General features: G+C 44.2%; 1 protein-coding gene, 1 long non-coding RNA gene and 1 pseudogene across 5 annotated transcripts in view; 2 read left to right on the top strand and 1 right to left on the bottom strand.

Moving 5' to 3' along the window:
• Positions 1 to 510: 510 nt before the first annotated feature.
• MTHFD1L (methylenetetrahydrofolate dehydrogenase (NADP+ dependent) 1 like) overlaps positions 511 to 23,692 on the bottom strand; it is a 186,104-nt gene continuing 162,922 nt past the window's right edge. For 2 of the 4 annotated variants that reach the window (XM_064598226.1, XM_064598227.1), the window contains 3 exons: positions 7,688 to 8,050; positions 5,146 to 5,266; positions 511 to 874 (listed from right to left, as the gene is read on the bottom strand). In XM_064598226.1, the coding sequence (XP_064454296.1) occupies positions 8,019 to 8,050 (32 nt within the window). In that variant the 3' untranslated portion in view covers positions 511 to 874; positions 5,146 to 5,266; positions 7,688 to 8,018. The remainder of the gene's footprint in view (positions 875 to 5,145; positions 5,267 to 7,687; positions 8,051 to 23,692) is intronic. The other 2 variants (XM_064598224.1, XM_045865742.3) reach the window with 1 other exon arrangement.
• LOC135365626 (uncharacterized) lies at positions 874 to 21,016 on the top strand. Its single transcript, XR_010413806.1, has 3 exons — positions 874 to 1,504; positions 5,672 to 5,804; positions 20,661 to 21,016. It is a non-coding gene; the product is annotated as an uncharacterized LOC135365626 (long non-coding RNA).
• On the top strand, positions 9,367 to 10,511 carry LOC123837133 (RNA transcription, translation and transport factor protein-like; annotated as a pseudogene).

The following is a 23,692-nucleotide window of genomic DNA, read 5'->3' as shown; positions in this document are numbered from 1 at the left end:
GTTATTGTAGGGAGACATGGAAACAAAAAAGGGTCAGCAACTCCCGGGAAGGGGGTCCAGGCCATAGAACATTCTTTCCTACAAATGAAGGGTTGGACAAATGGACAAACATTTGCCAAACACCTGACCTTTAAGAGTCGCCTTCCTTTGCCCTATGGGCCTGGAGAGCTTAATGGCCATTGAGATTCCTTCGCTGGGGGAAGAAATAAGCATCAACCTATTAGTTTTTAGGTAAGTGATGCAAACTTCACTGGCACTGAGAACAGTTCTGGATATAAAATGTACTTTGTTTTCCAGGGTATTACAACTCTCTGGCAGTCAGAAGATTTTACAACAGACCAGATATTTCTGTGTGCGTGTGAGTGTGTGTGTGTGATTTCTTTGTTAGGTTTCCAAAGCCCTGGTTGTAGTCCCAATTTTCCAGAAGATTGGTGTCAGGTCACAACCCCAGCGTGAACAGTTACCTCTAGAGAGCAGAGTTTTATCTGGCATGGAAAACTTGCTGGTTGGTTTTCTAGATACATGTTTATTTGCAGTCCAAAGACAAAATAGAAAACTCCAGAGTGGAAAATGCTACCTTTTAGTTCACACTCTTTTAATCCTTCCATCCCCATAAAATAAACTTTCTGAAGTGTAAGCAGTGGGAAATAATGTAAACTCTGCAGAAACGGAAAATAAATTAGTTTCTTTCAAACTCGGTGGAGGTCCTTTTTACTGGACACTGTCCTCGGTTGCACACAGAATTCAGTCTTGAACAAAGAAAAAATCTTTGGCCTATTTCTCCATTTCTCCCACGTTGCGTAAGAGGCATATTTCAAGTTCACTTTCTTCTCCAACGGCAGCAAAAAGGCAAGGAGTAGTCTGTTTCCCGAGCCTGGAAGACAAAAACATGTTTCCGGGGTTGAAGAACAGCTCTTTACCCTGTGGTGTTAAACTGTTAATAGGGCTCTAAAAAGCCGGAGACCGAAAGAAAATTCAACAGCAGATAAGTGATTCTCTTCACAAGACGAGGCCGAGGCTGGGATCCCTGTTTGGAGTCTTTTTACCTGAGAGCCGTGGAAAATCGGATGCTGCACCGCCCTGTGACCGAGTCCGCGTAAATACCGCAGGCAGCGATCGGAACCCCCTAGAAGATCAGGCAGAAACCCCAAAATTCTAAATTTGGGCTCTACAGTCTCTAAGATCCTGCTGAGTGAGAACGCTCAGGATTTTAGATTAGGGATCCTGTCGCCTCGGATTTCGGTTTCTCTTTTCTGGTCGGCACAGAAAGCGAGGTCTGAAAAATGCATTTAGGGCGTGAATGGAAGGGAGGAGATCTGGCCCTTCTTACTGATGTTAAAGCTTTGCTGTTTTCTCTCAAAGAATATTAAGACTCTCGGATGCTGCTGGAGCCTGCCATCTTTTCTGAAATAGAAGTGATCAAACTACATTTTAGAGAGAACAAACAAAGCAAACACCTCAGTTCCAGAAAATACGTGGCCACCACTGCAGAAGAAATGTAAAGGCAGGTATTGGGCCTTTAATCTGAATTTATACATGCAAGAATTTATCTGTGGGGCCAGGAGTTCACATTTGGCTGAAATATAGCGAGTAGGCCTCCCACAGATGAGGGAGGGGTCTGGAGCCAGAAAGGATGCTTGCTTAGCTTCAGAAGAGAAGACAGGGATGAAGACAGGGGACCAGGAACTTGGAATACCCCCCTAGCATCTGACTCAAGTCAGGGAAGTAAACAGAAAACAAGTACTGCAAGCATAATCATCATTAACAAAAAGGAAATATTTTTGAGGTGAGGAAGGGAGGTTTGCCTGGTGTAGCCCCCAACCCCCCCCCACCCAGAGAGGGGGCTGGCCTCATTCAGTCACTTTGGTGCTGCTCCTTTACCTGAGGTTCAGTGACTCCTGTGGAGGAAGGTGGGGGGGGTGGTGCTCCATGGACTGGAAATAACCCAAGAAGGGCAAGTCTGGAAAGACCTTCCAAACTTGAGATGCGTGGTGGAAGACCAGCTGATTAGCCACGTGACCTCAGTATCCAGTGGTTTTGTGTTTAAAGGGGCTTAGAGTAGGTGGTTCCATGTTTTAAGAAAAGGGAGAGTGTTGGCAGAAGTACAGAAAGTCTGAATATAGATTTTACGAATTGGAAAGGCAATAGCTACGGTGAGAATTTAAAACGGAATCAGCTATTCAGTGTTATCCTGTTATTCAGAAGACCAAAACCAGTTTCAGAATTTTATGAAGACAGAATATATGAAACATTCTATCTTGGTATGGGACTGATAAGTAATCAAAGAGTGCCCAGACAAGTTTCTTTTCTTCTTCTTTTTTTGGGGCGTGGGGGAGGAGCGAGCGAGAGAGAGAGAGAGACAGTGTGTGAGTGGAAGCAGGGACAGAGGGAGGGAGAATCTTTTTTTTTTTTTTTTTAAAGATTTTATTTATTTATTTGACAGAGAGAGACACAGTGAGAGAGGGAACACAAGCAGGGGGAGTGGGAGAGGGAGAAGCAGGCTTCCCGCAGAGCAGGAAGCCCGATGCGGGGCTCGATCCCAGGCCCCTGGGATCATGACCTGAGCCGAAGGCAGACCCTTAACGACTGAGCCACCCAGGCACCCAAGGGAGGGAGAATCTTAATCAGGCTCCATACCCAGGGCGAAGCCCAACTTGGGGCTCGATCTCAGGACCCTGAGATCATAACCTGAGCCGAAATCCAGTTGGATGCTAACTGACTGAGCCACTCAGGCGTCCCCAAAAAGAGTTAAGAACTTCCCACCTATTAAGCTTCCAAATATTCTATTTTAGCTAGACAGATGTCAATGAGATGGTAAAGACAGGATGGAGGACCTAGTCCCCAGCAGCTTTTATTTAAGTGGCTTGGGCTCCCAACTGTGTACTCCAAGGACGGCTCGGGATGATGCACTCACTGACCTTTCTCTTGGAGCATAATGGTGATCAACAGTTTTTGAGCGGTTCCTTGGAAAGATAGTTTCAACGAGCACTGAGTGTTATATGTAAGTGATGAATCACTGAATTCCAGAAACCAATATTGCATTGTATGTTCACTAACTAAAATTTGAATTAAAAAAAAAAAAAAGACCCAAAGCACAGAGCCCAGGTGCTCCCCTTGGGAGCCCCGAAACCTTGTGGTTTATAAACTGGGGATGACAAACCCTGCCCATAGAAGTGCTGGGCAGCAACCACACTCGAGATGAATTTATGATTATTAAATATCATCGAACATTTCTGCTCTAAAGGCAGTTGTTCAAGGAAGAGATGAGCTTCAAGAAAAAGCTTTTTTGGTAAATAACTAACATCTAGAGCAGGACTAGAGTCAGTCTGATGCTGTACTCAGCCTAACTGCACATGGGGACGAAGGGAGTATCTGAATTCTTCAGGAAATCCGCCAGACTTTATTGTGTCCACTTGAAACCTGCTGAGACTCAGAAGTATGATAAAGGTTCAGGATGAGATACCAAAAGGGGAGGGAAAAAATCAGAACCAAAGACTGAAGAGCTTATTCTAATTAGTTCTGTTTGATGCCGTCCAGAAGAATGAATCAGGCCCTTTTTCTGACAACAGTGAAAGCACCACAGGGGAGCCCTGGAAAGGAGCAAGAACTCTGGTGACTTCTTGGCATCTCCTGTTCATATTAAGTCTCATGCGATTTCCTAGAGGGTGAGGTGAGCAGGAAAGGAGAGAAACAGACATCAGCAAGTGCAGTCTCCCACGTGGTAGGCGTCGGCAGCAGGTACCACAAAGCCCACTGCAGCCGAGTGCATGGAACCATCTGGAGTCTGACTGCTATGGGACATTTCCTCTTCCGATGCCCAAATTTGTCTAAGTTGACTGTCATCCGAACGTTCACATTTTTATATTTTGTACTTTTAATAACCACAGACCTTTGGCTGGTCCCTGACTGCCGTATGCGTGAGGGCACAGGAAACAGAGAGACTGTTTGTGGGGTCATTATACTGAGGAGTCCGGGGGGGGCTGGGTGGCTCAGCCGGTTAATTTCTCAGGTCATGATCCTCGGGTCCTGGGATCGAGTCCCGCATCGGGCTCCTTGCTCAGCGGGGAGCCTGCTTCTCCCTCTGCTTGCCGCTCCCCCTGCTTGTGCTGTCTTGCTCTCTCTCTCATATAAATAAATAAAATCTTAAAAAACAGCAACAACAACAACAAAACAGCAAAAAATACATTGAGGAGTTCCCGAGAAGGAACGTTTGCTTTGTATAGTGGTTTTCTCCTGCAACACCGGATCCATTTCCAGTTGTGCATGCAAGGGTCAAGTGATGGGCTTTGAACGACTGCCCAGCAAGCCTAGAAACGGGATTGGGCAGTTCACGAAGCAGAAAGGAGCCTTGGATGAATGAGTGGGAAGGGAAAATGACATTCGATGAGAGAGTTCAGCGAGAGATAGGCCTATTATACCTGGACGAAAAAGAGCTTGGACAAAGTCATAGCTTTTAATACCCAAATAAGTATCTTTTGTTATACAAAAAAAAAATCACCCGGCGATCCCCAAATTATAGGTCTGCTCAAATAACTGGTTACCATCTTCTAGAACGGGCCAAAGTTCACTTACTCTGTGACTGAAATGCAAAGGGCATCCTTTGGCTTGGGCATCAAGGATGGGGTGAGAGACAGTGAGCAGGTCCTGGTGGAGCCTCGGCATTTGTGTTTATTAGCCGTGCGACTTGAGCACGCTGCTGGCCTTCCTGGGCCAGAGTTTTCGTGGCGCCGAAATAAAACTGCTCACCTCGCTGGGTTGACGCCAGCATGACGTGGGACAGGGATGGCAAAGCGACTCGTGCCAGCTACGGAAGGAGAGGCAGGGCCAAGCAAGGGAAAGAGCCCCCACAGGGTTCCTTTTTTGTGGCAAGAGGTGCCTTAGACAAATCTATACTCAGAGGGGACATGATTTGACTTTCACTGGACAGGAGCCCATCTAACTGTACATCCACGTCTAGGAGTGGCCCAAGCCACAGGCCCTTATCAGGTAGGAATTCACAGTCCACCAAGTCAGGAAATTACTTATCAGGCCATATTTTGCAGTACATATCAGAAAACCAAAACAAAATAAAACTAAAAAACATTTGGTGGGGCGGGGGCGGTGGGGGGGGGGGAGAAAAAAACAGTAGAAAGCACAGTAGCCTACCTGAATTGGGTCCTGTGGAAGTTGGGTTCATTTAGAATAAGCCTTTAACTTGCTCTGTTTCTGTATCAAGATCTATATCATAGAAGCAGGGCCGGGTCGGCAGTCCCGGCATGGTGCTCATCTAGAGGAGAAAACAGAACATGAGCTATTAGCAGATGCTGCCAAGCGATCACTCCAAACACGGTACATCTAATGACCAGAACTACCTATGTAATTCAATTCAGCCTCCCGTAACTTTAGGTCCTATATACCTGTAGCTCTCTAAATTCGCCATCTGCTATTTCAATCTTTGTTTAGGAAATGAAATAGAAAAGGCAGATGTCAGCTTCCTGAAAATGGAGACCACTTACCTCCCTCCACGGCCCCACAGCACATCATAGCTCTGAGACTGATTTTCAAACCCTTTCTTTCTAAATGACAGCTTTAAAAAAGTTGAGCCCCTTTGCTTGAAGGGGCCAGCGGGGGTGGGTGAAGTGGACAATAGCCTTTTCCTCACCCCCAAGACACGTTTTTGTAAAATCTACAGCTCTCGGAGGACAGTCTGGAACCAGCTGCTCTGCCCTGCCCTAAGAACAGTAACTGATGTTTGCTGACCGCTTACTACGCCCCAGATGCTGTGCCAAGTTTCCCTCTTTTGACCCTCCCGACAACCCCGTGAGGTAGGTGCTTTTATTATCTCCATGCTACGAGGAAGGACACGGAGGTTTACAGAGGTTAAGCCACTTGCCCAAGGTCACACAGGTAATAAGTAGCAAAATGGGAAATTGGACTCCGGGCCTATAACCTCAAATGACTCATTGAACCACCACCACGACCGCTGGGGCACTCTGGGGGTTATGGGTTTTACACGGATAACTTAATTAAGTCCCCCGCCACCCTGAGAGGTGGGTACTAATTTCAGCCCCACTTTCTGGATAGCACAGAGCGCATTCAGGCACAAAGGCATGTGCTCAAGGACATCCAGCAAGTCGGTGGGGGAGACCTGATTAAAACCAGGCCCCCACTCCTCACTGCTTTGCTGCAGTGTGTCCAGATCAGTTTATCAAAGTGCGTCTCTGCCCACTTGCACCAGAAACCCTTGGTATCCTGGGGAAAACTGCTGACTCCCCCGGTGACTCACACACTAAAACACGGTCTAGGACCTACATTGTGAGGCTCCTGGATGATCTACTCTTTATTATTTTAGTATTTCCTACTATGCTTTAATATTGCACTTTGCACAAAAAGGATGCTTGTAAAGCAATGGTGCATGCAGTCGTGTGGAAGAAAGACACCTGGGACTGTGCTTGGGTTCGCTCTTCTTCGAGGATTAAGTGCTGTGTCTTGCAAAACTCCTGCCTGTCCTGGCCGGAGAACACTCTAGTGAGATGAGGCTGTGAAACAGCTAGCACTTAGAGCTCCACGGTCTGCCCACTTCTTCCCACCTGGCAACAGAGCTCAGCTCTCTCACTTGCTTCGGCACTGACTTGGCATTTCCCCCTGTGCTGTGCGCCGCCCCCGCCCCCCCCCGCACCCGACCCGTCCACGATGCTCTTCTCCTACATGGGTCTGTGGACCAGGAGCATCGGTATCACTGGCAGCCTGTTTGAAATCTCAAATCTCAGAACCTGCCTCAGGCCTGCTGAATCAGAATCTGCAATTTTAGCAATTCCCACGTGATTCGTGTGCATGTGACTGCTTGAGACTCGCCGCTTGGACAACGTGGCCGAGGAGGCCTCCTTTCGCACTGGCAAGGGGGCTCGCCCGGTAGAGGCGGTGAGGAGGAAGGGGACCGGAAAGCCCGCTGCACCCCTGACAGCCGTAGGTGGGGGACATCCGTCCACCCGTTGGCCTCACTAACCACCTGCTCCCCGAGAGTGTGGTGAGGGGGCCACGGGTACGCTCTCCCACTGTGAGGCACGGCTAGGTCCTGTCTTGCTAATTGCACAGGACGGTACTTTAGGTATATTATGGGCTAAAAAGGCTTCTGAGGCCTGCTGGAATATAGCTACCATTTCTAACATGTCTTGGAGAAAACGTGCTCTGCGTTCCAAACAATTAACTGCAAATAAAGTTTCGGCACACAGCCTGCTTATGCGGGGGGGCGGGGGGTACGACTTCCTGTGTTTTCAGACTTCACTTATGTGGACGCCTACTTAGCCCTGTTAAGGCTCTGTTCCTAGCAGAGCAGTGACATTTTTCTCTGGTTACTACAGTGGCTGCACATAACCGAGGGACCCCAGGAAGAAGCCCACGCTTACTCTTCTGGCCCTGGGACCCCAAACACAAGGCCAGTGGTGGCACCTGCTGCCATTTTTTCGCCAGTTGCCTGTGTATAACCCACAGTGGTACTTTATAGCAGTTTCCCTGCCTGACTACATTCTGACGTGGGCATGTGGCGATGCCTTCATAATGTGTGTGTGCGGGGGGATGTGGATTTGGGAAAAGGAACCAGCATCTTGTAGTAGAAGAGATGTCTGATCACATTCAGCCACAGCCATGTTGCCCCATCCCTTGAATCAGCTTTGGGGGTCGAAGGCACATTTAGTTGGAAGAACGTTACCCAGACTTTGCTGCTTTGGGGGCCGCCACGCTATGGGCCCCAGAGCCGACTTCGGTGCCAGGCAGGCCTGCCTCCACACACGGTGAGAAGGCCGAGGAAGAACGCTGTGCATCTCGGCCCGTCCGACCAAAGCCACGGTGGCAGCTTCTACTATAGAGAACACCACTCCCCTGCCTGCTCGTTTATCTAGTTTACCGACGTGAAAATTCAACGCTTCATCATTAACTTTTTTAGCTGAGGCAGGACGGAGGCTGACAAAGGGAGAGTGTGGTTCGTGTCGATCCAGGAGCTGGTCTACTGGCTGCAGCAGAGCCGAGCATGCATCTTTTGGTCATTCCGATGCCTTCGGAGCAAAACTGGGAACTAAAAGGAGCCAAGATATTAAATGCTGGGAGGTGTGAAATGTGTTTCCTCTATTTTCAACCTATTTCTCTCAAATGGGGGAAAAGTAGTTCCGTCAGAAGACTCCCACGTTCCTCTCCAATTATGCAATCGTCACTTCCAAGAGTCAGGACCGGCAACAGCAGACGGGAAAGCACACAGAGTCTGAAGAGCCAAGGGACTCCCTGCCCCGTGGACAGAGAGCCATCCCCCAGTAAATCTCCTTTTAAAATAAAAGTTCTCCTGCTGAGCAGACACAATATGGAATTATGGTAGCAAGACCTAATACACTCACATCAAATTCTCTCCAATAAAAAACTCTGTTATCAAGGGATTGTGGCCCCAGACAAGAGTCAGAACTGCACTATGGGGAAGAAAGACTTTGGACAGCCCTTGGGAGTTGACCTCTGGCCCCACGCCTGGGGTCAGAGGTGATCTGTGTTGACTTTATTTGTATGTCCTCTAAGAAGGCCCCCTGCTTAAAATAACAGGGGAGCCACTAAATTGTACTTACTTGTCACGCTGCATTAATGGATTCTTTCACAAAGGCTGAAAAACATGGGCTTTTGCCCTTCATGACCCCCATTTTAACTACAATGAATCTTCCAAATCTTTACTGATTTCTGGTTAAGCTTATTTTGGAGAAACGATGAGTTCTATGATATAAACATATATTAAACCTAGTTCAAGAGAAAATATTCATATACTTCAAAGTAGTCATTGTAAGTAAAAGAATATTCTTAGCATGAGTAGAAAAATTACTAAAACTTCTGTTTCTTAAAGTGATGGAATCATAATTTCTACTTAGCCAACATATCGTTGTAGTTTTGTTGTATTTGTGTAATTTTTTGACTTCTCCTTCAATCTACTACTTTTCATACTGAATAAATCACCCAGTTTTATTTTGGTTCAGAAACAAGTATTTTTATGCACTACTTTATTCTTGCAGCTCATGATCCGAGGTGGACTCCCTCTGCACACTTCCTCCCTCCCTCCAAGAGATGATAGAGCACAGTTGATATATATCATCTTGGTTCTAAGAACTGAAAAAGACTGCAGTGGTTAACTACATTATGATATAACTTAAATAAAAAGATTCTTATGAAATAATAACTCAAAAATGTACATTCCTCATTAAGCGAAAGTATTTTCTGAGTTATAACTATAGTCCTGCTTCTCAACCTTTTGGCTAAGATCAAGCTTAAATACAGTGCCTAGCAATATTAGGCCTCAATAAATACTTTTTAAAATAGATGAGTAAAAATGGAGGATAATTAGGAAACTAGGATAATTAGTGAATTAGGAAACAAACAGAAAGAAACTTTCTTCTCGTCTGTCCTCTCCCGGCCGAAGCCCGGGGGACCAGAGCAAGACGCGGGGACCATGGTCGACACAAGCTGACGGCCCTCGACTACCACAACCCAGCTGGTTTCAACTGCAAAGATGAAACAGAATTTAGAAACTTTATTGTTTGGCTTGAGGACCAGAAAATCAGACACTACAAGACTGAAGACAGAGGTAATTTAAGAAACATCCACAGCAGTGACTGATCCAAGTTCTTTGAAAAGTATCTCAAAGACGTTAACTGTCCTTTCAAGATTCAAGATTGACAAGAAGCAATTGACTGGCTTCTTGGTTTAGCTGTTAGACTTGAACATGGAGATAATGCTGAAAAATACAAGGACTTGGTACCTGGTAATACAAAAAATGCTGACAATGCAGCTAAAAATGCAGAGCCATTGATCAACTTGGATGTAAATAATCCCGATTTTAAGGCTGGTGTAATGGCTTTGGCCAACCTTCTTCAGATTCAGCGTCATGATGATTACCTGGTAAGGCTTAAGGCAATTCGCATTTTGGTCCAGGAGCGCCTGAGCCAGGATGCAGTTGCTAAAGCAAATCAAACGAAAGAGGGCTTGCCTGTTGCTTTAGACAAACATATTCTTGGTTTTGACACGGGAGATGCAGTTCTTAATGAAGCTGCTCAAATTCTGCGATTGCTGCACATAGAAGAGCTCAGAGAGCCACGGACAAAAATTCATGAAGCCATAGTAGCTGTTCAGGCACTTATTGCTGATCCAAAGACAGACCACAGACTGGGGAAAGTTGGAAGATGAACATTTTAGGATTTCAGCTTCTCATCTACTTAATACAATTGGGAACCATGTACGCTCTGGCATGTGTTTGGAAATCAAATGTCACATTTTCAAGGGAAGAATCCTAGAAAATTGACTATGTTCTCGAGATTTACCATCACTGCTTTTTCTTTAATAAAGTTCAGGAAAGTGGAAGAAAAAAAAAGAAACTTTCTTGAGGATGGGGCTTTTTCTTTGTTTCTTCCCTTCTTCTCTGAATACAAAATAAGCTACTCTAAGATGATGTATAAGGAAAAATGGCCAAGTATAGATGTCCAATGACTGAAAGAGAAGGATATGAAAAATCATTCTAATAAAAACAGATATTGCTGCTACCACTGGAATTTCCATTTGCCTGACTTAGCAGAGAGGGATGTTCTGGGATTTCTACCTGGGCAGTTAGGTAACATTCACCTGCACAGCTTGTGACCACATTCCAAAGGCGATCTCTGGTTACTGGCTAGCGATACTCTTGAGAGCATGGGGGTGTGTCCTGTTGGAGTGCCCTTATCTTTCCTGGTGGCTGATGAGATCCTGTTCCTGTGTGAAGGGACGCGGTGATGTTTCATTCAACTCAGCAACCTTTGCTGAGGGCTCACTATGGGGACACGAAGGTGACCAGGACCTGGTCCCCACTTCCAGATGGACAGACCAATAAAGCAGTCCACTGGGCTATTTGGACCAAGTCACCTTACTTTTTTAGTTAAAAAAATTTTTTTTTCATTCTATGATTTTTATATAACAAGAATTTATGTAATAAATACTTTTTTTTTTTAAAGATTTTATTTATTTATTTGAGAGAGAGAGGACACATGAGGGGGGCGAGGGTCAGAGGGAGAAGCAGACTCCCTGCTGAGCAGGGAGCCCGATGCGGGACTCGATCCTGGGACTCCAGGATCATGACCTGAGCCGAAGGCAGTCGCTTAACCAACTGAGCCACCCAGGCGCCCTGTAATAAATTCTTAACTTACGACTTTCTAAGACTAAGTCATGTTCGATTATTATAAACATTACCATATTGTGCTCACATATCCTGTCAGTATTACACAGCTGAGATTATTCTGATTTATGTCAATGGCCTTGAATGAAAGAACGAGCAAGCACAGTTATTCTTCTCATCTTCTGTGAGGGATGATTATCATTTTCTTTTAGTGGTAGGAAGCTAGTCCCTAACTAACTTTTCTTTCCATTTATAAAAATCTACTTAAAAAAATATTTTAAACATAAAAGCAAAAAACAGTAGAAGTAAAAGGCAGAGTCCTCCTGTCCTTATACGCTTCCCAGATGGAAGCCCTGTAAACAATTTCTTGTGTCAACTCCTGGGGAAGTTTCTCTTCCTATTCAAGCCATGTGTCTCTATAACGTATACTTCTATCATTTTGTACAGAAATCGGATAATTCCACGTGGACAATTCTGAAATCTGATTTTCAGGGAGATTAACATTGGAAAGAGGTAACTGGTAAAACTCCCCTTAAACAAGGGAATGCTCGCCGGCGTGTGTGAGTCAAGAGTTGTCACTAACACATTCAATGCGTGAGGTCCACGGGCCTGCCTTTTGGAAAAGGAGAGATGGCAGGAGTCCTTTTAGAGAGAAACAAAGATAAATGTGATGCAGGGTCTGACTGACCAGACGTACACAAAGGAAATGAAGAAATTCTGCAACTTTTTTGCAGTGCCTCAAGCATCAGCTAAAAAATTCCCATGTTTTATAAAGGACTAACAGTTTGGAGTTGAAAGACTTTGAGAAGTCTCCCTCCACTCCAGAATTTTTTCCTTTATTTGTTCTGATTGTAGGGATAGTACTCCTTAGTCCGCTTTTATCTGTGGTTTTCGGGAATGCCCTCACGTTGGCTTGCTCAGTAAGACAACGTCCTTCCAGTCCCCGTGCCTGGAAGCTCAGGGGCGGCACACTGAGGGCTTGGCTTGGCTGGGTCCTGCAGCCCTCAGGTTTCTCTCTGCTGTCCTCTGGGTGTTGGCCTCATCCTCAGGCTTCCTGCTATGTGGGCAGCTCTAGGCCAAAGACTCATACCCCAAGACATCCAAGCAAGTAAGAATGTCTTCTTCTTCTTTTTTTTTCTGGATTTCTTTCTTTCATTTATCAATTTCAAACTAATAACTTGGTGCCCTGGCAACTCCAATGGTAACACCTCTAGTGCCATATACATACCAGCACTTAACATGCACTGTATCCCAGTACTTCCTACAACCCTCCAAGGCCAGTGTTATCCTGCTGCTATTATCCCCACTTTGCACATAAGGAAAACAAGACATGGAAACGCATAATCATGTGCCTCAGATCACACAGCCCAGACCTGATGGAGCTGGAATTCAAATGCAGTGTGACTCCCGAGAGCCGGCCCTACCCATGCCCACGGAGCACTACGCCCCCGCTGTCATGGCATTGAGTTCACTGCCCCTGGGTGGCAGGAAGTGTGCCAGAGCCCCGGAGGGGCAGGAGGGTGTCCCCACGGCTGGATATCACCCCGTCTTATCAAGCTACTGACTTCTCAGCTACGGCATTCAGGTAAATAAATTTACATGGATTTGTAAAGTAAACTCAGCTACTTTACAACTTTAGCCTGGATTCCTTCTAAACTATAACATTTATTTAAGGACATGTTACATGGCTTGTGCTTGGGGTCGTATCTTTCCAAATTACATCTTAAAAATCTAGTCAGAGCAGTTAGCAGTGAGTAAATACCTTATGACTGTTAAAAAAAAAAATCTCCAAAATGATACACATACAACAACACCAAGAGTTTTTTTCTTAAAAATAACAGGCTTGCTACTCTTTAAAGATCCTCTGTGAGACATGGATTATTTACTCCCCTCTGAAATGTGTAAATACCATAATCCACTGAAATAAATGAAGAGCCACATCAATTTTTTACTTAAAAATTCCAGGGAAACTATTTCATAACTATGTTTGGAATTTGTTCTGGTAGCTAATTTTAGAGGGACGGCAAAATCTAAAATAGACAAATCTAAAACAGTGCTAACCTTGGACCAACCAGTTGGTTTCTCTGTCACTTACAGGCCTTTGTTTTTATTCATTACCAAAAAGATCCATGAAAGCCACACTTACAAGATGCAGCAACGGGCTCTAGGCAGTTGTGTGGCCTTCCCTGGGGCCCATGAGGACAGGAATCACCAGTGCAAAGGCTCTCAGGGGACGTGTGGGGGTGGGGCGGCAGTAACCCACTCAGGACCAAGCTGGGGTGGGACAGGCTCCACGCCTGTAGGACTTGTGTGTCCTTGAGTAAGTTACTTCACTGAGCCTTGGTTCCTTACCTGGAAATACAGTCTGAGTATCAAAATATCTACATTACAGGGTCTATTTCAAAACTCAAACGAGGTAAAGAAAGGATCCTAGTTTAGTACTTCACCCACAATCGATGCTACTATCATTTTATTACAGAATGGACAACCGTAACCGTGTCTTGAAGTGAGTGTGTTGTAAGTTACTTACGGTAGACACGGGAAAAGGAAATTTGAGAACAATTCTGATCTAAAATGAATTATAGATTTCTTTTCTAAGAAAAAAATGTTCGGTGGTCTGGTGAGATTCTCCCGTAACTTTTCTGGCCCTACAAACAATTTTAAAAGCCAGGCTTTCTGGTCTTCCTACTTATGATAATCAAATCTGAAGCTAACCCCACAACAGTCCAGCCCTCAAGTACTCAAGCAAACAGGGACTGCTCTTATTGAGGACAAATCTTTTCCAAGGAGAAGCCTCTAGAAGCGTGATGATGACCGGAAAGCAGGCGTGACTCTAACCTGGGCTGAGTGGGGAGGAGATGAAGACCCCTGTGTGGGGGGGGGGGCAGGGGCACGTTCGGTCATCAGCCAGCCGCCGGACAAATGGCAAGCCGCGAGCACCCCCAGCAGCGCTGGCAAAACAAACCAACTGAATAATGCTTCACCGTTTGGAAACTTGATATTAAGTAATCAAATTCTGGTTTCTGGGAAGCTCGTCATCTGAAAATTAACTGAGATGTTCTGGGCATGGATTTCATCCCAAGGTCCTAATGGCAATTAAATCATTTTTCTGTAACCTACTTAAAGGGGAGAGAAGAGGCAGGGGAAGGGGAGAACCGGAAGGAGGAAGGCAGGAGTGGGGGATGAAAACTGCTTTTACTTAGCTGATCTGCTCTTTCTCCCCAAGGTGCTTGTTACAGCGACAGAGCTGCCCCATCATTCACTCTTTCCCTTTTGTCTTCGCCCAGCCTGGCCCCTCCAACCCTTGCGGTGCTCCTCCCCAGGGATAAGAAGCTCCTGCAGCAGGAACACACGCCAAGCTGGAGGGAAATGGTACCCATTTCTTTAATGTCTCCTTTATGCTGCTCTTGGGACCGAGGCAGAGAGGTGGTCCAGGGAGCCTGCCCGGAGGAGGAGAGCGGTGGGAGCTGCCTCCTCCAAGGCCCTACCATGCCACCTAATTTAACTATTTTAAATACTAGAGTTCTACTTTGTTCTGCAATGTTTTTTGTAAGGGGGTTCAGATCAGATGCTGGGGAGGGCCCAGGACCTCAGACGGGGGGGTCTCTGTAAGGCACATGATGGACTGAATTATGCACCCCCCCTCCAAGTGGTGAAGTCCTCCACTCCAACAGGACGAGATGGAGCCAGGGCTTTGAGTAAATGAGGTCCTAAGAGCTGGGCCCCGATCCGATAGGACTGGTGTCCCTGTAAGAGGAAGAGCCACCAGACGCATGCATACATAGGGAAGGCTCAGTGAGGACGAGGCTACCCGGAAGCCAAGGAGAGGGGCCTCAGGAGAAACCAACCCTTCAGACACCTCGGTCTTGGACTTCTGGCCTCCAGAGCTGTGAGGAAATGACCCCTGCTGCTCCAGCCCCCCGGTCCGTGGTACTTTGTGGTGGTGGCCCAAGCGAGCGGACACACCGTCCTCATGTGGGTAATTCCTTCCCTAGACACCCTTTCCTGCAGGTCAACAGAACATGTTTTTCTTCCGTCACTTTCCCCGATGCCTGGACTGAAAAAGTCCTAACTCCGCTCCTCGCCAAGGCTTCTCTGAACAGAACCTTTTTTCTCATGGCAGGGCCAGACGATAATTACAGGACTGCGTGGATGCAGCCAGCCACCCCTCCTGGATTTCTCCCCTCCCTCTTCACCCCTGATCCCCGGGGCCTCTAACACTTGGGGGCACAGCAGCTGCCCAGACCTGCTTCCTCTGGGTTAACGCCCTGGAAGAAAGAGAACACTGTGGACCACTTACCTGCATCATTCACCATTCACGGCCCTCCCCCTTCTGTTTCTCACACAGAGAATGAATACATTCAAAACAAGGCAACAGGCTAACAGAGCACGATGGCAGATGCTCTTCGTTTAAATTTAATTTTTATCAAAGTGAATCATGTACATGGCTCCTCAAGGCGTCCCGTACGAGGGGACAGTTCCCCACCTGCCGCTGCCCGCCGGCCCTCCGACGGCCTTCCCACTCCACAGAGGAAGCCTCTCCCCACTCCCAGTTTTGCTTTTTCCTGTTCGCTGCTCTGGATTTTGCAACGTCAGTTATTATCTGTTGGCTTTCTCTGACCGAAGATGAGGACTTAGTTCTGACATTCTACCACTCGCGCTCCCCTCCCCTCCTCTTTCCCTCTCTCAAAGACATACCTATCATTACCTCCGGTGAGGTCAGGATTTACCGGGCTATAAATAGGACCCGGAGTGAGGCCACCACACGTATTCTGAACACGCTGCCATTCTGGTGCAGCTCCCGCCTCTCCTAGAGTTAGAAACGGTCTTGCGTGGTCATGAGCTCAGCTTGCGGCGTGCCCATCACTCACGCACCAGAACCCTGGGACGGCACTCCAGGCCCGCGTCCTGTGGCCAAGCATGACATGAGCCCCCCCTGCAGCCTGCCAGTGCCCTCTGTGGCCTTTCCTGCAGCCCAACGAAACCACCGTGTGTGTGTGTGTGGGGGGTCTCTCTTTGCCACGATCCTGGGGATTCCCTGCTAGTCCTTTCTATTGTCTGTTTCCATTTGCGGAACCCACCTTGTGGTAGATACACCCTCACGTGACTTCTAGGAACTGCTTCTTCATGCTGAGACCTGTCGCTCGCCCTTAACCAACAGAATATGGTGGAGGTGATGGGATAGCGCTTCGCCTGTCCCGCCTGCTGGCTTTCAGTGAGTACCACGTTATGAACGGGCTGAGAAGGCCACAAAACCCACATGTAGCCTCCAGCTGATGGCCATCGAAAAGCTGGGCCTTCAGTCCTACAACTGCAAGGAGCTCCAATCTGCCAACAACGCTGTGAGAGGAGCGCCACGCTCAGATGAGACCACAGGCCCAGCTGAAGCCATTACTGCAGCCTGAAGGAGAAAACTTGGCTAATCTGTACCTGGACTCCTGATCCACAACCGTGACATAACAAATGTGTATTATTTTCAGTTGGTAAATTTGTGGGAATTTGTTACACAGCATAGAAAATAGAAAATCAACACATGTATCTTCCTCTTTTAAACACCTTTTCTCTTGTTTTTCTACTTACTGCAACTTTTATTTTATTATTATTTATTAGAGAGAGAGAGTGTGTGTGCACGTGTGCGTGGGGGGCGGATAGTGAGGGGCAGAGGGAGAGGGAGACAGAGAATCTCAAGCAGCCTCCATGCTCAGCATGGAGCCCTACGAAGGGCTCGATCCCACGACCCAGAGATCATGACCTGAGCCGGAATCAAGAGTTGGATGCTTAACTGACTGAGCCACCCAGGCGACCCACCACAACTTTATTTTAAAAACTGCATTATTTAGGGCGCCTGGGTGGCTCAGTTGGTTGAGCGACTGCCTTCGGCTCAGGTCATGATCCTGGAGTCCTGGGATTGAGTCCCGCATTGGGCTCCCTGCTCAGCAGGGAGCCTGCTTTTCCCTCTGACCCTTCTCCCTCTTATGCTCTCTATCATTCTCTCTCTCTCAATAAAAAAATAAAAATCCTTAAAAAAAAAACTGCATTATTTAGTAACTTGGCATACAATAAGCTGCACATGTTCAAGGGTAAAGTTTACGGTATGCTATTTGCAAAACAGGCTGCTATAAGCATTTATATACAGATCTTTATATGGGTCTTTATAGGTTTCATTTCTTTTGAGTAAATAATTAGGAAAGGAAATTTTTTTTTTGGTCATATGGTAGGTACATTTAACTTTATTTATTTATTTATTTATTTTACTTTAATAAACTATCGACTTATTTTCTAAAGGGTAGTGCTGTCATGAATTCCTTCTAGCAGCTTAGGAGAGTTCCAGTTGCTCCACATCCTCACCCATATTTGGTATGGTCAGTCTTTTTAAATTTTTTTAATTTAAATTCTATTAGTCAACATATAGTACATCATTAGTTTCAGATGGAGAGGTCAGTGATTCATCAGTTGCATATAACACCCAGTGCTCATCACATCATGTGTCCTCCTTCATGCCCACCCCCCAACCCACCTCCCCTACAGGAACCCTCAGTTTGTTTCCTAGAGTTAAGAGTCTCTTACGGTTTATCTCCCTCTCTGATTTCTTCCCATTCAGTTTTCCCTTCCTTCCCCTATATAGTCAGTCTCTTTAATTCTAGACATTCTGATAGCCATGTACTAGTATCTCCCTGGGGCTTTCATGTGCATTTCCCTAATTTTCCTGTGCTTATTACCCATATATTTGCCTGGGTAGCAGTATCCATTCAAATCTTTTATTCATTTTTTTAAAGGAGTTGTTTGATTTCTCATTATAGGGTTTTGAGACTTCTTTCTATATTCTGGCTACAAGTCCTTATCAGATAGATGATTTGCAAATGTTCTCTCCCCTCTGTGGCTTATTTAGTTTCCAAGTATTTGGGGTTTTTCCAGATGTCTTTCAGTGTCGATTTTTTTTTTTCCCCAGTGTTGATTTCTAAGTTAATTCCATTGTAGTTAGAGAACCTATTTAGTATGATTTGAATCCTTTAAAATTTATTGACACTTAGTTTGTGGCCCGGGATACGATCTATCTTGGCAAATATTCTGTGTATGTTTGAAAAGAATGTGTATTCTGTTGTTAGATGGAGTGTTCTATTAATGTCAGCCAGGTCAAGTTGGACTGTAGTATTGTCCAGGTCCTCTATATCTTTATTAATTTTCTGTTTATTTGTTCTGAGGGGTTTTAAAATCTCTGACTATATTTGTGGCTTTGTCGATTTTCCCTTACAGCTTTGCTCCGTGTGTGCTGAAGCTTTGTTATTAGAGACACAAACACATAGGATTATTATGTCCTGCTAATGAAATGGCCCTTTTACAATTATGAAACCACCCTTAATATCCTTGGAGATGTTCTTTGCTCTAGTTCTGTTTTGATACCACTCTAGTTTTCTTCTGATTGCTATTAGCATTTTCCCAGCTCTTTTCTTTCTAAACTACTTAATGTCTTTACATTTAACGTGGGTTTCTTGTTATATATTTGAGACTTGCCTTTGTAGTCAATCTGACAACTCTCTGTCATTTAGACTATTTATATTTAGTGTGACTATTGATTTGGTTCGGTTTAAATCTACTGTCTTGCTATTCTTTTTCTCTTTGTCCATCTGCTCTTTGTTCCTTGTCTCCTCTTTCTCTGCCTTCTTTGGATTGAGTATTTTTAACGATTTCATTTTCTTCTTCGGTTGGTTTATTAACTCCAACTCTTTGCTATATTATTTTAGTGGTTTCCTTAGTGTTTATGCTACACACATTTAATTTTTCACAGTGCACCATCGAGTGATATTACTCTACTTCATATAGGGACCTTGTGCTATTGTGGTCATATATTTTGCTTCTATATATTTTATAAACCCCACATTTCTATTATTTTTGTTTAATACAGTCATTTATCTTTCAAAGAGACTTAAATACTAAGAACAGAAGTCTTTATGTTTACCCATGTGGTTACTATTTCTGGTGCTCTTCAGCCCTTTGAGTAAATCCAGGTTCCTGTCTGGTCTAATTTTCATTCTGCCTGAAGGACTTCTTTTAATATCTCTTATACTTCAGGTTGGCTGGTGATCAATTCTTTCAGCTTTTGCTTATCTAATAAAGGTCCTTATTTCACCATAGTATTTGAAAGACATTTTAACTGGGTAAGGAAACCTAGGTTGAGAATTTTCTTTCAGTGCTTTAAAGATGTCACCCAACTGTCTTCTGGTCTGCATTTTTTCTGACAAGAAACCAGCTGCCAATTTATCTTTTTTTCCTCTGTACATAATGTGTCTTTTATCCTTTGCTTATTTTTATGATTTTCTCTTTATCATTGGCCCTAAGCAATTTTTTATATTAAAAATATTTTTTATTGAGGTATAATTGCCCTATAACTTTATATTAGTTTCAGGTGTACATCATAATGGTTTGATATTTGTATATATTGAGAAATGATCACCACAGAGTCTAGTTAACATCTGTCACCATGAATAGTTACAAAACATTTTTTCTTGTGATGAGAACTTTTAAGACCTACTCTCTTCTCAATGTTCAAATGTGCAATACAGTATTAATTATAATCATCATGCTGTACACTACATCCTTTGACATTACCTTTTTATTCCCGCAGAGCAGGAAGCCTGATGCGGGGCTCGATCCCAGGACCCTGGGATCATGACCTGAGCCGAAGGCAGATGCTTAACGACTAAGCCACCTAGGCGCCCCTTGGCCATTATTTCTTAAAATATTTTCACTCCTCTTCTTTTTCTCCTGTGGGACTCTAATCATATGTATTTTTCATCACCTGAAATTGTCCCAAAGTTCACTGATGCTCTTTTCACTTTTTTTAGCCTTTTTTGTCTCATTTTAGGTAGTTTTTACTGTTATGTCTTCAAGTTGACTAATCTTTTCTTCTGCAATATCTAATCTGTTACTAATTAGAATATTTTTTTCACCTCAAACACTATAGTTTTTATCTCTAGAAGTCTGATTTGTCATTTTTATGTCTTCTGGCTCCATTTAACATGTTAAGTCCTTCCTCTGGTTTCTTGAACATATATATGGACTACCATCATAATAACTGTTCTAATGTCCCTGTCTACTAATTCTATCATCTGTGTCATTTACAGGTTAATTTTGATAGACTTTTCTCATCATAGGTTGTATTTTCCTACTTGTTTGCATGCCTGGTAATTTTGGATTGGTTGTCAGATATTTGATCTCGTTGGATCCAGGATATTTTTGTATTTTTATATTTAGTTCTGGGACACATTTAGTTACTTAGAAACAAGTTTATCTTCTGGAATTTTGTTTTACAGTGTTGTTGGGTGGGGCCGGAACTGTATCTAGTCTAGGATTATCTTTTTCCCTACTGAGGCAAGATCCTTAGTATTCTAACCAGGGTCCCCTGATTATGAGGTTAAAGCACCGGAAGCAGGCACCTCTTCCTGGCTCTCTGTGGGAGCCATGCACTGGTACCTCTCATTCTTTTGGGTGATTCTTTCTTGGCTTTCTCTACACACAGGAACTGTTCACTTGAAAACTCAAGGACGACCCTCAGCAGGACTTCAGAGCTCTCGCTCTCTCTCTGTGTCTCTGCCATCTGCCCTGCAAACTCCAGATGCTTTGGACCCCCAGCTCCATGCCTTCAACTCCATGAGACAGCTGAAGCCTTCTGGGTTTCCTCTTGCTACACAGCAGCATGGAGTCTCTCTTCTCTAGACAACAGTGGAGGCCACTTGTTGGACTCATCTTGTTTGTTTCCCATTTCTCAGGGATCAATATCCTTTGCTGCCTGATGTCTGAAGTCTTGTGTGATATTTTCTCAAATACGTCGCCTAGTTTTTTAGTTGTTTCAAATGGAAGGGTAAATCTGGTCCCTCTTTTTCTATCTTCACTAGAATGCAATTTACTTTTAAGACTGTTATATGTCATTGGGGGAGATATTATTATGTTATAAATGTTGAGTATGAATTTTATAGGCTGATGGAGGTTTTAAAGGTTACTATTATGCCACTCACTCTACCTACTAGGTAAGATTATTGGAAACATGGTATTTTTACATATAATAACAGAATTGGACTCTAAGATATGTAGTCCAAGAATAAAATTATATTCACAAAATTAAGGTCCAATGGCACAATACAAAGGACTAAAAATTAAATCACTTTCTTAAACCCAGAGCCAAAATTCCATTCATTTATTAACATGTAAAATAAATACAGGAATTCTCTGTGTGTGTGTGAGTAAAAAGCTTGCAGTCTTTAAAAGGGAACATGAGAAATTCTATACTCGTGATTCAGATTAAAATGTGTACTTTTTAAAAAAAAAAAGCAAACTGTAGAAATGATTAGGAATAAAGCAACATACTTTTACGTTTAAGTTTACAAATTGAAAACCAATATTAAAAGAAGAGGATTCTTTAGTTATCTGCTTTTCTCAATCAGAACAAACTGGTTTTCTCTGAACTTTTCTTTTTTTGGCAAGTCAGCTCCTTACTTTCTTGCTTTGCTACCAACACAAGACGCAAGAACCATTTGAAGTTCAGTGTGCCTCTGTCAGCTGGCCTCTCAGTGACCTTGGTGAATGAAAGCTTCTCATGATGGCACATTCTCAAATAAATCTGTGGCTCAGGCATCTGACAAGTGTCTGAGTAATTCACTAGCATGTTGAAGTACAGTGATACCATCAGCCCATTAGCTATTTTCCCACAGAAACCAAGCCAATAAAGCCTGGATATTTCATATACATACACATATATGTTACGTTACATATATGTGTATGTATATATAGAACACAAATTATCAATGTAGATGCACTTTCCATCAGCAAACAGTTATATCAGCACCATCTGTCTCCCAGCCTAGTTTCGTTTTCACTAAAATCTCACTTTTCCTTCTTCCTCATTCTCTCCCCCCAACCATTACACCTATTGTAATGTAATTTTCTGGAAGCCAAAAGTCAATCTGGTGCTTATGTGAAAATATAATTTCAAGCACAAACATCTCCTAGATTTGTTTCACATGCTGTTATGTTTCAGAAGTGACTGGAGCAGGGCTCCAATTTTCCTAAATGAACTGGGACTAGTGGGGGGCTTCCCAACCAGCTGCTTCCCTCCCTGCAGTCAGTGGGGATTTCCATAGGGGAAAGGATGAGGACTGGCTCTCTGCCTCAGGCCCTTTTCATTTCATTCCCGCCAGTACTTGGGGACACTGGGAAAGTAAAAATAGTTCCCCATGGAAAAGAGGTTAGGGGGTCCTAAGACAGTATGATGTATTTATTACCCAAACATAAAATTGCATGGACCTCTCTTCTTATAAATCACAGGTTGAAAAACAATGGCCCACATGCCAAATCTAGCTGGCCTCCTATTTTTGTAAATAAAGTTTTATTGGAATATAGCAACACTCATTTGTTTATATATTGTCTATGGCTGCTTTGGCACTAGGGTAGTAGAGATGAATCGGGACAGACACTGTACAGTCTGAAAAGCCTAAAGTATTTACCATCTGGCCCTTTATGGACAATGTTTGTTGACTTCCATTCTAAAAGAGAACTTGAGAAGAATGTGGGTATTCTACAACTTTCCTTAAAGACATCAAAAACATTTTGTAACTAGTGAAGTGCAGATGTCAACTGAATGAGACAGGCTGGTGACAGTCTTAGAATCTAGATTACTGGTTGAACAATAAACACATTTTTCAAAAGGGGCATTAACCTGGTATATTCTCAGTGTTTTAGGGGATTGGTGGGGTGGAATCATTCTCAAGTTAAAAGATACTTAATTATAGGGCGCCTGGGTGGCTCAGTTGGTTAAGCGACTGCCTTCGGCTCAGGTCATGATCCTGGAGTCCCTGGATCGAGTCCCGCATTGGGCTCCCTGCTCGGCAGGGAGCCTGCTTCTGCCTCTGACCCTCCCCCCTCTCATGTGCTCTCTCTCTCTCATTCTCTCTGTCTCAAATAAATAAATAAAATCTTTAAAAAAAAAAGATACTTAATTATAAGTGGTAGTATTAATGTATAGCATTTTTTAAAATTTAGAATCTACTTCATAAAACCTGATTTGTAGATTGTAGATGAAAGTTTTACTTGGAACCTGATTTTCTTTAATTTTAATCTCCTCACTTCTTGGAGATGTGACCTCTTCTTGCACCTAAGGCTATAACATTCTGTTCCACCTGGGCCAGAGGTGGGAAGTCTATCTGTCTCTGTGTCATCTGAAGGCTGAAAGAATGACACTTAACTCTTGCTAAGAGTCAATGGAACCAGGTCCTATGTCAATATAAGAGAGTGCTTACTCGATGTGGGAGAGGTTAGTGTTCTACTCTGCATTGAAATAGAAAACAAGGGTTCTATGGCGTGTTCAGATTATCAGTGGGAATTGTTGAGAGATCTATGATCTCAGAATTCTGAGATGGCAGTTGGAGTGATCTAGCATTTGTTACTGTCCTTTTAGACCTGGCCCTTTGTCATGTAGGACTGTCTGGCAAGTGGGCCCAAAGGCCTGGATTGGCTCTGAGACAGGAGGGTCACCAGAGGGAACTTAGGAGGGAAGTG

This window comes from Mirounga angustirostris, unplaced genomic scaffold, assembly GCF_029215605.1.
Source record: "Mirounga angustirostris isolate CCGP_5_RB_7025 unplaced genomic scaffold, mMirAng1.0.hap1 SCAF_8, whole genome shotgun sequence".
NCBI classification, from domain to species: domain Eukaryota; kingdom Metazoa; phylum Chordata; class Mammalia; order Carnivora; family Phocidae; genus Mirounga; species Mirounga angustirostris.
This window is presented reverse-complemented; position numbering and strand designations above follow the sequence as displayed.